Source organism: Saimiri boliviensis, chromosome 16 (genome assembly GCF_048565385.1).
Source record: "Saimiri boliviensis isolate mSaiBol1 chromosome 16, mSaiBol1.pri, whole genome shotgun sequence".
Taxonomy (NCBI): Eukaryota; Metazoa; Chordata; class Mammalia; order Primates; family Cebidae; genus Saimiri; species Saimiri boliviensis.
In genome coordinates this window covers 36299570-36313876 of record NC_133464.1, presented here as the reverse complement: position 1 = coordinate 36313876, position 14307 = coordinate 36299570, and the positions used below count along the sequence as shown (strand labels likewise).

At 39.2% G+C, this 14307-nt stretch overlaps 1 protein-coding gene across 17 annotated transcripts in view; it reads left to right on the top strand.

Annotated features, from left to right (window-relative positions):
* Positions 1 to 14307, top strand: part of LMO7 (LIM domain 7) — a 235219-nt gene that overhangs the window by 189111 nt on the left and 31801 nt on the right. For all 17 annotated transcript variants that reach the window (XM_074387590.1, XM_074387591.1, XM_074387589.1 and 14 more), the window contains 4 exons: positions 896 to 1013; positions 3126 to 3268; positions 4867 to 5299; positions 7398 to 7706. In XM_074387590.1, the coding sequence (XP_074243691.1) occupies positions 896 to 1013; positions 3126 to 3268; positions 4867 to 5299; positions 7398 to 7706 (1003 nt within the window). The remainder of the gene's footprint in view (positions 1 to 895; positions 1014 to 3125; positions 3269 to 4866; positions 5300 to 7397; positions 7707 to 14307) is intronic.

Genomic DNA, 14307 nt, shown 5'->3' with positions numbered 1-14307 from the left:
AGGCAGGAGATGTACAGTTACTTAAATAAAGTCAGGAGTGCAGTATAAAAGATCAGTAGGAAAGAGCTTCAAAGCCTCTTTCATTCCTACTTGCTCCTCAGTATTTAGATCTGACCTCTCCCTCTCCTTGAGACCACCCTCAGTCTCTCTTTGCCGTCTGGTAGAGTTTACCTGGCTCTTTTATGTGCATGTAGAGAGCACACATGTGCCTGTGCCCAATGCCCCACTCTGTTTATTGGTTTCTACTGTGGACCGAGCTCTCCCAAAGCTTAACCTCCATCCATCCTTGTGTTACAAGTTGAATGCATGCAAGCTGCCCTCATAAAAGGAGAGGGTTATAGAGGGAGTTACAAAGGGCTTTTAGAAACTACCTGTGGTGCTTTGAGAACAAGTCTAGTGCTGTGGTAGGGCAGCTCTTATAGAATCTTTTAGAAGCAGCAGCACATTTATTCATGGTATTGAACTTGAGGAGAAAAATATCAGGTAAACATTAAATTATTGATAAGTGCCCAGAAAAGGCAGCCAAACCTCAAGAGATTATCTGTGAGGGAGACAGAAAATAAAAAGAGGTGATTCTAGTGACTATTTTTTTCCCTAAAGTAATCCCTTTATGCATTGACCTCTTTAAATATAAACCTTGGGTTATTTTTTTTGTCAGACTCATATAGGGCTAATCTTGCCATTTTGTGAAAAAATTCACACTCGAGTGCTAGGTTCTTGTTTCTGAGTTTTGGAAAAACACCATCTATCTCTGTAGTGCTACTTTTGTGACACTATCACTGAAACGTCTAGGTAGAAATTTAGGTGGAATTTCCAAATGTAAGTCCAACCTCAGTTTAACCCCTAAGTCTGGTCATGTGAACTTCCATAGTAACCATGAGTGTTTTTATTGTAGGAGTAAGTCCATGAGTGATGTCAGCGCAGAGGATGTTCAAAACTTGCGTCAGCTTCGTTACGAGGAGATGCAGAAATTAAAATCACAATTAAAAGAACAAGATCAGAAATGGCAGGATGTGAGTATTTGGGGGATTGGGAGCAGGGAGAGTGTATTTGTTTTACTATTCTTTGCTTTTCTCAAAGTCAGCATACTCAAGACCATTTTCCTTGCTATTATAGAATTCGGTTCTGTATAAAATGTGACCAACTTGATTTACAAAGATTTTTAAACCTTTTTTTCCTATTATTGTTGCATATTTTAAAGGCCATTGTGAAAAATATACCTGAATGTTTATTTTCTAATATTCCCTGAGTTCTCAAAACTGTGAGTTGCTTCCTTGCAGTATAGTGAATTTGTCCACTTGTTTATGTGGTTGAATTTGGGATATGCACATTGAGCATACTTCTGATGGGAAAGACCCGGCCAAAGTTTTGGGAGAGAAGAGAAACAGAGCTCTGGCTGAGATCTTGGCATCAGTAAGGAGAGATGAAAAGGGTTAGGAATTAAGAGTTAATTAAGGGGATTTGGGGAGAAATAAGTAATAGAACTCAGAGAAATATTTTGGCTGTAGAAGTCATTAATAATGTGAATTAAAATGAAATGTTTTTGCAGAATTGACATATATCCAGGTGTTTATATAGATACAGACTTAATCTTCAGTTTTGATCCTGAAGAAAAAAGCTTGACCGTTTATTTGAATAAAGTAATTGTGAAAAACAGAAGAAATGCAAAGAAATACAGTAGACAAACGATCAGAGCAAACCCACAGGAATTTGAGAACGACTTTACGGTGGGAGTTGAGTGATAGCATGAACACAGGCGTCAGACTGAATCTTAATTTTCAAAGGAATTAACAGTCTCTGAGATGAAGAAACCCCTGCCCTGCCTACCTTTCTAAATTCCGGTGCCTCTTTTGATTGGGAACTCAATTTAATTGTCAAGAAACAGTAGTTTAGTATCACTTTGCCAAAATACATGGTGGCTTTTCTGGTATGAAATTAAGTATTAAGGGCTTATCTGTTAGGTTAAATCAGATAAAAATTCATGGCAGTTATGCTATAGGACTGAATGTGCATTGCTTTTGTTCTTTCTGAACTTTTTCAAGTTCATATTGGTCTCAGGCTGTTTTTAAGGCAGCAGTGGCTCTGTGGGCTGGCAAGGGGTATAAACCAAACTGACTTTGCATGCCCTGGGGGTGAAGTTGGGTTTTGTCTGAGAGCTTGAATGTGCTTCAGTTTGGACTGGAATGCCACTAACAGTTCTTTTCATGGCGTTTCTCTATTTTGGAGACATGGAAAATTTTATACCTTGCAAAATGTCTTAACCCCCTGGGTGTCAGAACCAGCCTAGGTTTCTGGGGGGAAGTGAAAAGCTGAATGAGGATGACTGTCCCTGGGGTCACCCAGCAAGGGTAGACTTAATGTTCCTGGGGATATGGGAGACAGGTGTTGGTTTGTTCTCACCACGTGTTCCTTATTACTCTCACCTAGGTGGACTTGACCCTTCTGAAATCCTGTATTCAGGTCTCTCCTTCCCAGTTAAAGCCTCTCCACAGCTTCCCCTTCCAGAGGTAGAACCGGCTCCATGGTCTCCCTAGGACCCCACTCTCTCACGCAATCCTGTCACAATTGTTCCTGAACTTTTATTTAGATGTCTGTCTCTCCCCTGTAAACTGAGAGTTTCTTGAGGGGAACCACACCTTATGCATGTATGTATTAATAGTTCCTACACTTGGGCCTGTCTCAAAGTAGGGATTGAGCTCTGTTCGTTAAATGAAAGACAGACTGCATCTGCGCCTAACCATCACAGTCGCGTTTCTGTTTCAGTCTTACCAGTGAAACACGTTTCACATAACAGCCAGGTTTTTGGAGTGAGATGAAAACGAATTTGAAACAGTTCTTGATCTAATTACAAGCATTTAGCATTCTTTGTGAAGTGTGCAATGAGGCAGATACTTTCTGGGAAAATAAAAATGGGGTCCATCTTATTAGGTCAGGTTTTTCCACACAGACACAGATAAAGGCTTAGTACAGAAACACTGGCTATAAAAAGCAGAATTAGGGCACCTTGGCATCCAGTTGGAGTGAATACTTTCAGTGATGTAATAAGATACTCTGGCACATTCTCGGTGCTAGAAATGGTGTGTAGAAATTCAGGTGTGCCCCTGCTGATGTGATTTTTCTGTCAGGACCTTGCAAAATGGAAAGATCGTCGAAAAAGTTACACTTCAGATCTGCAGAAGAAAAAAGAAGAGAGGGAAGAAATTGAAAAGCAGGCACTTGAGAAGTCTGAGAGAAGCTCTAAGACGTTTAAGGAAATGCTCCAGGACAGGTAATAATGCCGAATGCACCTTGGTTGTAACAGGGGTGGGATGCCAGGCTTATAAATAGGTGTTTTGTATAAGTGTAGTGTGACATAAGTGTCCTCCAATACTCAACTTTAATCAAATATGCAAAGAAACGTTCCAGATTTTGGTCTGCAGTGAAAAAACAAAGCATTGTTGAAATAGTGACTTAGAGTAACAAAATAAGTTCAGTATTTCTTCTCTTACATTGTGCGTTCACACGCAGAATTGGACGGCGTTGGCTATGTTTGGTGCAGGAAATACACTACATTTTACTCTTAAGCGAATTAAGGAATGAGATGGTCCAATAAAACCAGCTCTTTTAACTAAATTGTGTAAAATATAACAAAGTTCTTTTTCATGCTTAATGGTACAATTCATTATATTTTAAAGAAAGTTTTTATAAATGTGTGTGTTGTATTCTTTGCTTTGTAACATAACAGTATAAAGGTCAAATTGAAACTTTCCTGTAAAGCATTCGTTACTGTATGAAACATTAGAGTATTTACAGGTCAAGGAGAAGGAAAATATGCTTTTAGAATAATGTCAGAAAGGAAATACGCTGTCAGATGAAATGAAACAAGGCTGCTTTCTGCCCTGAAAGCCAATGATAAGCACAGTTTTGTTCACTTAAATGCAATTCAGTTAGGTTGGAAGGTAGGTATTCCTTTCTAAATGTGAGAGATGAGGGTGTTTTGTAAACCATTCTGTAAATATGAATGGTGACTTTTAATCCCTAATAATTGTTCATACAAGTTCTGTCAAGCTATATTAAATCATACACTAGTTTGATCTTCACAAAAGCATGAATCTTTTGTAATCTTTTATTTTTATTTAATTATTGGATATTTTTCCAGGTAAAAATCCTCACAGGGCTGTCAATTAATCTACAACTTTGGAAGGTTCAAATTGGTTATCAATCATGATATTTATAGTGTTTTAATTTTGAAAGTTATAAACTTGTGGATACAATTTTGTGAATAATCTCTTACTAAAATTTCCTTGTTTCATTATTAAAATCTCTTTACAATTAAAAAGTATATATCTGAGTGAAGTATTTGAGAATTATTTTAATTAAAGAAGTCAAGTTCTTATTCTTTCTTGGTTGGGACATTAGGATAATTACATACATCTTGCTGGGCAGGGTGGCTCACACCTGAAACCCTACTTTGAGAGGCTGAGACAGGCAGATCACAAGGTCAGGAGTTCAAGACTAGCATGGCCAATATAGTGAAACCCTGTCTTTACTAAAAACATAAAACAATCAGCCAGGTGTGGTGGTGCATGCCTGTAATCCCAGCTACTCGGGAGGCTGAGGCAGGAGAATTGCTTGAACCCTGGTGGCAGAGGTTGTAGTGAACTGAGACCTCACCATTGCACTCCAGCCTAGGTGACAGAGCGAGACTCCATCTCAAAGAAGAAAAAAAGATAATTGCATCTTTATGCTCTGTAAGTGTTGCATTGATTCTTGTGTGAAGTTAACAGCTTTTTATTCCCAGTCCATTTTGTGTGTTGATTACTCTCTCTCCACCTCTCTGAGTCAAATGTGTATCTTTGTGGTGATGGTGCATTTCTTTCTGCTAAGGGAATCCCAAAATCAAAAGTCTACAGTTTCATCGAGGAGGAGAATGTATTCTTTTGATGATGTGCTGGATGAGGAAGAGCGACCCCCCACACTGACGATGTCAGAAGCAAGTTACCAAAGTGAGATAGTAGAAGAGAAGGGAACAACTTATCCTTCAGAAATTCCTAAAGAAGATACTGCCATTTTTGCAAAAAGAGGGGACAGTGTAACTACTGACATTCAGCTTCCTTCTCAAAGTCCCATGGAGGAACAATGTCCAGCCTCTTTGTCTTCTCTGCGTTCACTGAGCACACAAATGGAGTTGACTCGTGTTTCAGCTTCTCTCCCCAGAATTTACCAGAAAACTGATCCAGCCAGGTTAACATCTGTGGTCACACCAAGACCTTTTGGCTCTCAGACAAGGGGAATCTCATCACTCCCCAGATCTTACACGGTAAAAAAAATGTTCTCAGTTCATTTAGTTTGTTCTGAAGAGCAAAATGTTGGTGAACTTGTGCAGAGGTTGGGGTTATATCAACTTGATGTGTAAACTGTACATAACATATATAAGGAAATTTTATTTTATGCCAATTCAATGCATTCAATGCAAATTTAACACAAGATACAGCAATGATACAGAATTTATTAAACTTTCAATTCTGTGAAAATAGGGCTGATACATTTTAAGTAATGAATAAGATATATTCTAAGGCAGAGTATTATTTTATAATGTCATATTTTTAGATGTACTTTTTGTAAATTATTAGGTTGAAAAGTATGAAGTTATTAGTATGATTGTTCTTCTGGACCTACAGAACAGCAATTTCATGTGGTTTAGCCTAGATATTTTCAGGTGCTTATGTACAAATTTCTGCTTTTTTTAGATTTCTTACTTCATCAGAACATGATATGTTTGAATATAATGATTAGAATCATCTTATTGTTTATATACTTGTATTGCCATTAATATCAGGATTTTGAAGATATTGAATATTGAAGCATTTTTCCGAAGAATAAAGTGTTGCCATATCTGACAATGAATGTGTTAATCTGAATTATGCAAAAGGCAGCAACACAGTCCTATGATTAATGTTCAGATTTTTTTTTTTTTAGCTCTGCTAATGTACAATCCTAAACTCTAAAAGAGTATAAAAAATTGAGTATTTGGGGTGAGAGAAGCCAGGCTAACTGGGAAACTCCTGAACGTAGAATTTCATGGCAGACCCCTTTTACATAGTCAAAAGACTATATATGTATAGATTCAGACAAATAATACCAAAATGTGTTATAGGTAAAGGGTAGATATCCCTAAGATGGAAAATGTTTCCACAAATGGGTAAGGAAAAGCACTAGAAAAGTGAATATAGAAAAGTAGTGGCCATTTCAAGAGAGAGGGGATTCAAATGGATGGTAACAAAGCACACAGAAGTATGTTCAGCATCCCTGGAGCAAAAATGAGGCATATAACTTTTTACCCATCAGAGTCATATAGACTTAAAACATTGAAAATGTCTAGCGTTGGCAAGGATGCTGAGAAACAGATGTTCTCATACATTACTTTGGGAGTGTATTGCTACAATTATTTTTAGAAACTATATATATATAAAACTTTTGTTCCAGCAAGCCTACTTTTGGAAATCTGTGCTATAAAAAATGAAAGTTCCAATTATAAAGAGAGATGGATATTTGTTGTAGTATTTTTGGAAGTGACAGAACATTTTAAGCAACTTTAAATGCACATCAAATGAATACATTGTTGATGTCCATACTACCGAGTATTCAGCAAGTAAAGGGACTGATTAGAGTTTATCTGTTGACCTGGAGTGGATCAACAGAACACTCAGGCTGGGATAGCATTAGGAGAAATACCTAATGTAGATGTTGGGGTGATGGGTGTAGCAAACCACCAAGGCATGTGTATACCTGTGTAACAAACCTGCACATTCTGCACATGTACCACAGAACTTAAAGTGTGCAAAGTGTGTACACACACACACACACACACACACACCATCGTCATGATCATCATCATGATCATCATCGAGACCTTTTAGCCCTCAGTCAAGGAGAATCTCACCATTCCCCAGTTCTTACATGGTAAAAAATGGTCTCAGTTCATTTAGTCTGTTCTGCAAAATGTTGGTGAACTTGTACAGAGGTTGGAGTTACACCATCTTGTTGTGTAAACTGCACATAACACACACACACACACACACACACACACACACACACACACACATATGGCAATTTTATTTTATGCCAGTTTAGATTCAGTGGAAATTTAGTGCTTAAGATGTTTGCTTGGAGTAAACAAGCAAAGCAAATTTCAGAAGTTTGTATGTGATATGAATGCTTTTGCTAAAACAATTTCCCCTACTACATGTGTGTTTATCTATTAGTGTGAAATAACTCAGTCCAAGCTTTTAATAATAGTTATGTTACTGTGGGAGGTATGTTATTTTACTTTTAAAATATTAATTTAATAATTAACTTTTAGAAACAGAAATAAAGGTAACAGAATATGAAGTTTAAAGTGATTTTTTCTTATTTAGATGGATGATGCTTGGAAGTATAATGGAGATGTCGAAGACATTAAGAGAACTCAAAACAGTGTGGTCAGCACCCCTGCACCAAACCTGGACGCAAGCCAACTGGCTTCAAGCTCATCTAGCCGGAAAGAGGTAGCTGCAACAGAAGAAGATGTGACGAGGCTGCCCTCTCCCACATCCCCCTTCTCATCTCTTTCCCAAGACCAGGCTGCCACTTCTAAAGCCACATTGTCTTCCACCTCTGGCCTTGATTTAATGTCTGAATCTGGAGAAGGGGAAAACTCCCCCCAAAGGGAAGTCTCAACAACCCAGGTGAGTTTGGGAAAGTTCTTTATCGTCTGTGGCTCAGACATGCATTTAAATCTGGAAGCTTGTCTCAAACCTCAAACCTCTACGTGTTAATCTGGGCTAAAAATGTGAAAAAGGTTATAATGGTTTACTTTGAACAGATCTTGGTGGAAGTCTGTCTCTTTCAACTCTGATCCAGATAACACTTGTGAAATGAGTCTACGGAGACTTTGTGCACCAGTCTCCTTGGGATTTGGCTGGTGTTTTCTCTGTATTCCACATTTCAGTAGTTGTGGCCTTATACTGCTAGTGCCCTGTAGTCCCAGGTTTCAGGTACAGTTGTCACTTTACAGGTTTTAGATGCAGGTCTGGATGTGCCTCATTCTTGCCCCAGGGAAGCTGAACATGAGTCTGCGCGCTCTGGGTGTCTTTGGGTGACAGAAGCCCTTTCCCAGGGAACTTAACAGGCCACAAGGAAAAATTGATGTACGTGATAGGTGCTGGCTTCCAGGGACGTGGCATTTCTTTTTTGATTATTTTAATCTTCTAGTGACTTTTAATATTATTTCATACTTTAGAACATCTATAATTTTTGATGGCTTCTTGTCTCTTAATGGGACTATCAAGGCTTGTTATAATATGACAATTGTATCCCACAACATTTGGAGCCCAAACAAAATATACTATCAGGTGAAGAATGACTGGGGATGTGTGTGGTTTTTCCTAGTTAAAATTCTACTAGATGACTTCTTAGAGAATGATTAGTTAATAAATGTCCTTTGTAGCCTACCTGTAAAACATACTGAACAGAAAGCTCTTTCTTAGAAAAAATCTTACTAAGCAATTTGATAGCTGAATGAACCCCTTAGCATGGAGGAGCTTTTGTGGTTATTTGGCTTGCTTTAGTATTCCCTGTTGCCCTGCAAAACATAAAAGAGAGAGAGAGAGAGAGAGAGAGAGAGAGAGAGAGAGAGAGTGTGTGTGTGTGTGTGTGTGTACACACACACATATGTATATGACTTGTCCTAAGTTATATTAATGAAATGATGTGAAATTATTTGGCATTTCATATTTTTTATTATTGAGTTTTTATTTGTGTGGGAAAACTTAAGAAATTTAAACTTTCTTTTCTAGTTATAAGGTACTATGTACTTTAGACAATTTGGAAATGCAGGAAAGTATAAATAATTTAAATTGCTGATGATTCCATCATTTAGAGGTAATTGTTAACATCTGGGTATATTTCTTTTGCTTTTTCGCTTGCATATTTACAGGCATATATCTCAAAACAATTTCTTCATCTTGCCGAAATAATGAGTTGCAAATTATCATTACATGTTGAAGGAATTGCAAATATATAATTAACATCCTCAGTCTCAGTTGAGAACAATAGCCTATGCTATGTTATGCGTGGGGAACACAAGGTACCAGTGAATGAATAATAAAAGCAGAAGCAAAGTGTCATTTGTTTCATGGATTCGTATATTTGCCTTTACCTTTTTCAAACAGTAAATCCAACAAAGCAGCCTGAATTAGGCGCTGCACGCTGGGTGTCAGTACTGCCTTCAGGGTGGTGGCTGACTAACTGCACTGTGGATTAAGGAACAGAGGCTAAGTGTGGTGTGTGGGTGTGTCTCAGGTAATTGCAATTCAGAGGAGCTTCAATTAATGTGGCACTGTTTGAGCTTTCATCATTAATGGATTTATACTTCTTTGTTCCCCAACTTGAGATGGTATTCCACCAAGAAAAATTAGGACTGATGACAGTGGAAGCCATTGGAATTCTTTAACATAGACATAATTCATGTGGTGACTTACCAATCTCTGATGCTTGGTGTGTCCATTTCTGTGCCTCTAGGACCGTAGCTTCTATACCACCCCACTGCCTTTGTCTCAGAAGGAGCTTACCGCCTTGAGAGAAGTGTGTAAATGTGTATGAAAGCTGAGCAATATGTAGAGGGCCTGTGCAGCGCTCCTCCAGACTTCATTCAGGCACTGTAACTCTAGGTGTTCAGAGGATAGCAGAATCAAGAGCAGCATGTGGCTGACCATCTGAATGTTTTGGTAGGCTTGTAAAAGAATGTTCTTCAGGTCATTTTTCTCTTCCATACCTTGAGCTTTTGCTGGCACTGTCTTTTCATTCTTCCTCCAAACTCCCCCTATGTTATTCTTTTCTTTTCTTTTTTGAGGCAGGGTCTTGCTCTGTTGCCAGGCTGTAGTGCAGTGTACTTAAGCAATCCTCCCACCTTAGCCTCCTGAGTAGCAGGGACTGCAGGCACATGTCAACACGCCTGGCTAATTTTTGTATTTTTTTGTAGAGATGGGCTTTCACCATGTTGCCCAGGCTGCTGTCGAACTCCTGGGCTCAAAGGATCCATTCATCTTGGCCTCCAAAAGTGCTGGGATTACAGATATGAGCCACCATGCCCAGCTGATGTTATTATCTTTTCTATCCTGGCTTCTACTATGCTAATTCAGGCCCTTTTCCTATCTGTGCACATAGTCACAGGTGTTAGTGTGTACTACACAAGACTGGCATCAGATTAACTTGATGCCAGGTTGGACTCAGTAATTTCTCTGCTCCAAAGCCTCTAGTGGCACTGTGTGGTTGGCTGAAAGAACTTTGTAGTGCTCAGGGAAGCACTGATATCTCTCACTCCCTTTGTAGCGCAGTCAGAGCTGATGTTAGCATGCTTATTATGTGCCAACCAGGCTTCTCAGGGAGGTATCTTAGTTAATCCTCACATTAGCCCTGTGAAGTAAGCCACAATCCGAATGTGGACTATCATGATTATCCCTATTTTATAAAAATTGAGGCATGGCATGGGCATGTTACTTGTTTAAGGCTGTGCAGGGTATCAGGTGGAGTCAGGATTTGAACCCAGACAGTCTGACTCAAGATCTTTTATCACGTTATGCTATCATGCTTTGTCCTGGGAAAGAGAGGTGATTCACCTGCATACGGCTGCTTGCTTTTTCTTGGATACACCCTGTACTTTCGGGAGCTCATCATTGCTCCCCCATTTGAAGATGCTTATTTCGCACATCTCTGCCTTTTGAAGTCCTACTGTTCCTCAAAAGCCCAGAAAGACCACTTCCTTCATGAAACAAGTTATCACCCCTCCCCCACTGGAATCAAACTTCGTACCCTTGAAAAGTTTCACTCACTGAATTCGTCCTTGTCCCATACAGTTACGTGTTCCTCCTTCACTGATATTCTTTGTACATTCTTACATATAATTGGCACTTAAGCTTTACTGACTTGAACTGTATTCAATGCCTTGATTACTAGGCTGAAGTATGAACTTGATCAGGCAGGTGACTTCGAGTCCTTATTGGTTCTTTAGTGTGGGCACTTGAAGATTAAGCGTTGTTTCAGGAATGTAAGCACTATGGTGTTCCCTAAACTTATTTTAGGAAAGCCAAGTCTGGAAGCAGAGACTAGTTAATAGCCTCTCAGAATTGCGCTAATAAGGTGGCATGTGCCATAAAGTAGAAAAATCGTAATGAAGGAAAGAACTTAATATGGTCTTATTTAAAATCTGCCCATAGGAATTTCCTTTTCATCCTCATAGCTGAGCTGTGGCTTTTGTCCTTCTCTCTCCGTTTTGCCTCCTTTCTTCTCTTGTAGTTTTGCTTTTTTCTCTACCGTTCTTGCCAGTCACGGCTGCCAAGCTCATTCTGGAGGTGAACCAAGGCAAAGGAGAGGGAGTGTGACTCCTGGAGTCTTCACCCACCTCCACATGCAGATTTGGTTTTCCTGATTCTCCCCAAAGTTGATCTTGCCTACAGGTTTCTGTTTTTTTTTCTCTGTCCTTTCAGAGCTCTAGGTGTTCAAATCCTCTACAAATCCACTTTCCAGAAACTCTGCTCCAGATTTTTTAAAGCAGTAACCCCTAAATGGGATGACACATATGGAAGGAAGGAACCTTTCTGCATGTCCATTTCCTGATCTCAGCCCCACACTTAGTGACCCTTTGGATATAGCTGCGCTTTTGCTTGCTTCTCGCCTTCACCAGAACCTGCTCTCCTTGAGGGTGGAACACGAGCCTCCCTTCCTCCTTGTCAGTGCAGTGCCTGGATCTGTACATGTTCGCTGAATGCTGATCGAATTTTCTTGGCTTTAGAGCTAAGTATTTGAGAATTAAATGGGATTTTCTTTAATTGATCTGAAAACTGCTTAGCCAGCATGGGTATTATGTTTAACATTTGCTTCCCTGGGAAAAAGAAGGCAATTACTGGGCATCAGTCATGTGTGCCTTGACACCTTTTAAATGTTTCATTTAATTGTCTCAATAACCCTGCAAAGTAGGTGTATTAGCCCCATTTTTACCAACAAAATACTTGATATTTGAAAGTTATATAACTTGCCCCAGGCTGGTGAAATGCCTTGGCCACAGCTGCGATTTATCTGATGTGAAAGTTTTTTGAAATATGACAGACTCATGTTTGAGGACTGCCTTATGTATAGTTAAGAGAACACATGTTGACTTATTTGGACTTTGCTGTGTCTTTAGGATTTTAGAGCCACTGGGGGCTGAAATGTCTTTTTGTCTATAAAGATAAAATTGTCCTTGAAATCATTTTGAGGAAAGGTGCTATTATATGTTTATTGAAATTTACCAGAACTAAAATGTAGAGTTCGAAATCTTCCAAGCAGGGCAGTAAGGAGCTACCAGCAATTTAAAAACAGAGTGTGATATAATAGCATGTTCTATAACTAAAGTTCTGGCAGCTTTGTGGACAATGAACAAAATAAGGGCAGGAGGCAAGAGAGCCAGTTAGCTGGGGTAACCATAGGAGTTTAGAGGAGACAATGGCCTGAGCTAAGATGATAACCCAAAGGAGGGTGGTAAAGTGGGGATGATTCAAGATGAATTATGGACTTGATAGAACTTTGTAAAATATAAGTGTGTATGGTGGAGAGTAGGGGTACAGGGATTGTGTTTTTTTGAGTGGGGAACAGTTAGAGGAAGGAAGAAGAAAGAGGTCCAGAAAGAAACCAGTGTTTCTAACTTGGGCATCTGACGAGCTATTGATATAATTAACCAAAATATGTAAAACAAGAGGTAGAAGAACAGGTTTGGGAGGAAGATAATGAATTTAATTTTCAAATTGTTGGACTTGGACATTGGAGGTTGCTCAGAAAAGCCTGTAGTCAGGGAGGTTGGAGACTGACTAAGGAACAAACAACACAATGAAAAGAGAAGAGAGAAAAAGGAACATGCTCATGAAACTGAGTGGCAAGAGACATAGGAAAGAAGGCTGGAGAAATGGAGATAATAGGTGACTTTAGAAGATTGTTTCCCAGAAAGCGAGAATAGTGGGCAGTGCCTGGAGGGATGAAAGCTCAAGATGCATTTGGTAGGTGGAAGATAATCTTGAATGGGATGAGGACAGTGATGGATGTATTATAGAAACACCACCTGCTGCAGTGGAATGAAGGATTTAGAGAGAAAGACCAAGATTTGAGGGCTATTCAATTCATTTTCTCATTCCAGTAAGACTCTGAAAGAAGGACACTAAAAATCTATATGTATACAAATTCAGATTATATATTTCCTCTGATATTCCTGATTTTACAGTTCAGATTTACTTTTAGGTTTAGTTTTGTCAACTAAGTAGGCTTCCCTTAACACATTTGTCTAATAGAAAAAAATTGAGGAATGTAGCTTTCTGATTTGGCATTTAAGATTGGCCTTGTGTTTTAAATTAAATCCTATCTATGGTGACATGAAAATCTTTTTTTTTTTTTTTTTTTTTTTTTTTGAGACGGAGTTTCGCTCTTGTTACCCAGGCTGGAGTGCAATGGCATGGTGTCGGCTCACCGCAACCTCCGCCTCCTGGGCTCAGGCAATTCTCCTGCCTCAGCCTCCTAAGTAGCTGGGATTACAGGCATGTGCCACCACGCCCAGCTAGTTTTTGTATTTTTAGTAGAGACGGGGTTTCACCATGTTGACCAGGATGGTCTCGATCTCTCGACCTCGTGATCCACCCGCCTCGGCCTCCCAAAGTGCTGGGATTACAGGCTTGAGCCACCGCGCCCGGCCGACATGAAAATCTTAATTCAACAGATTTAGCAGAAATAAATGGTACCATTGGGACTCCAGACCCTCCTCATGTTCTTGTTTAAAAACGTAGAGTCTTGTACTTCTGTTTCATCAGTCATCAGTCTGACAGTTGGTGGGGCCATCTGAACTTTCAGTGGATACTTCTGCTCACGTTGTACATAATTTGAGGGAAATTTTTATTTTATATGCTGAGATGTTGATAGATAACTGCCTTATCTTTTCTGGCATGAACAACTGAAACCACTTGGATAGTTCATTATCAGTCATCAGGAATCTAGATCTCCCCCAATAATTTATATTCCTGTTCCATCCAGTTCAAAGATGATGTTGCCATTGTTATCTCCTGAAGCTTGGATTCATTGTAGGGTACTCACTTGGCATATACCTTGCAGAGAAAAATAAAGAAGTTGAAATCCTTCCTGAAATCATTGTTGAACAATTTATACTTGACTGTAATTATAGATATGTACACTTGCAAGAAGTTTCAGGAATAATTTACTGTAAGAACATGGGATTGAACAGAGATGCCTCAAGACTGCCATAAGAGGAAGGCC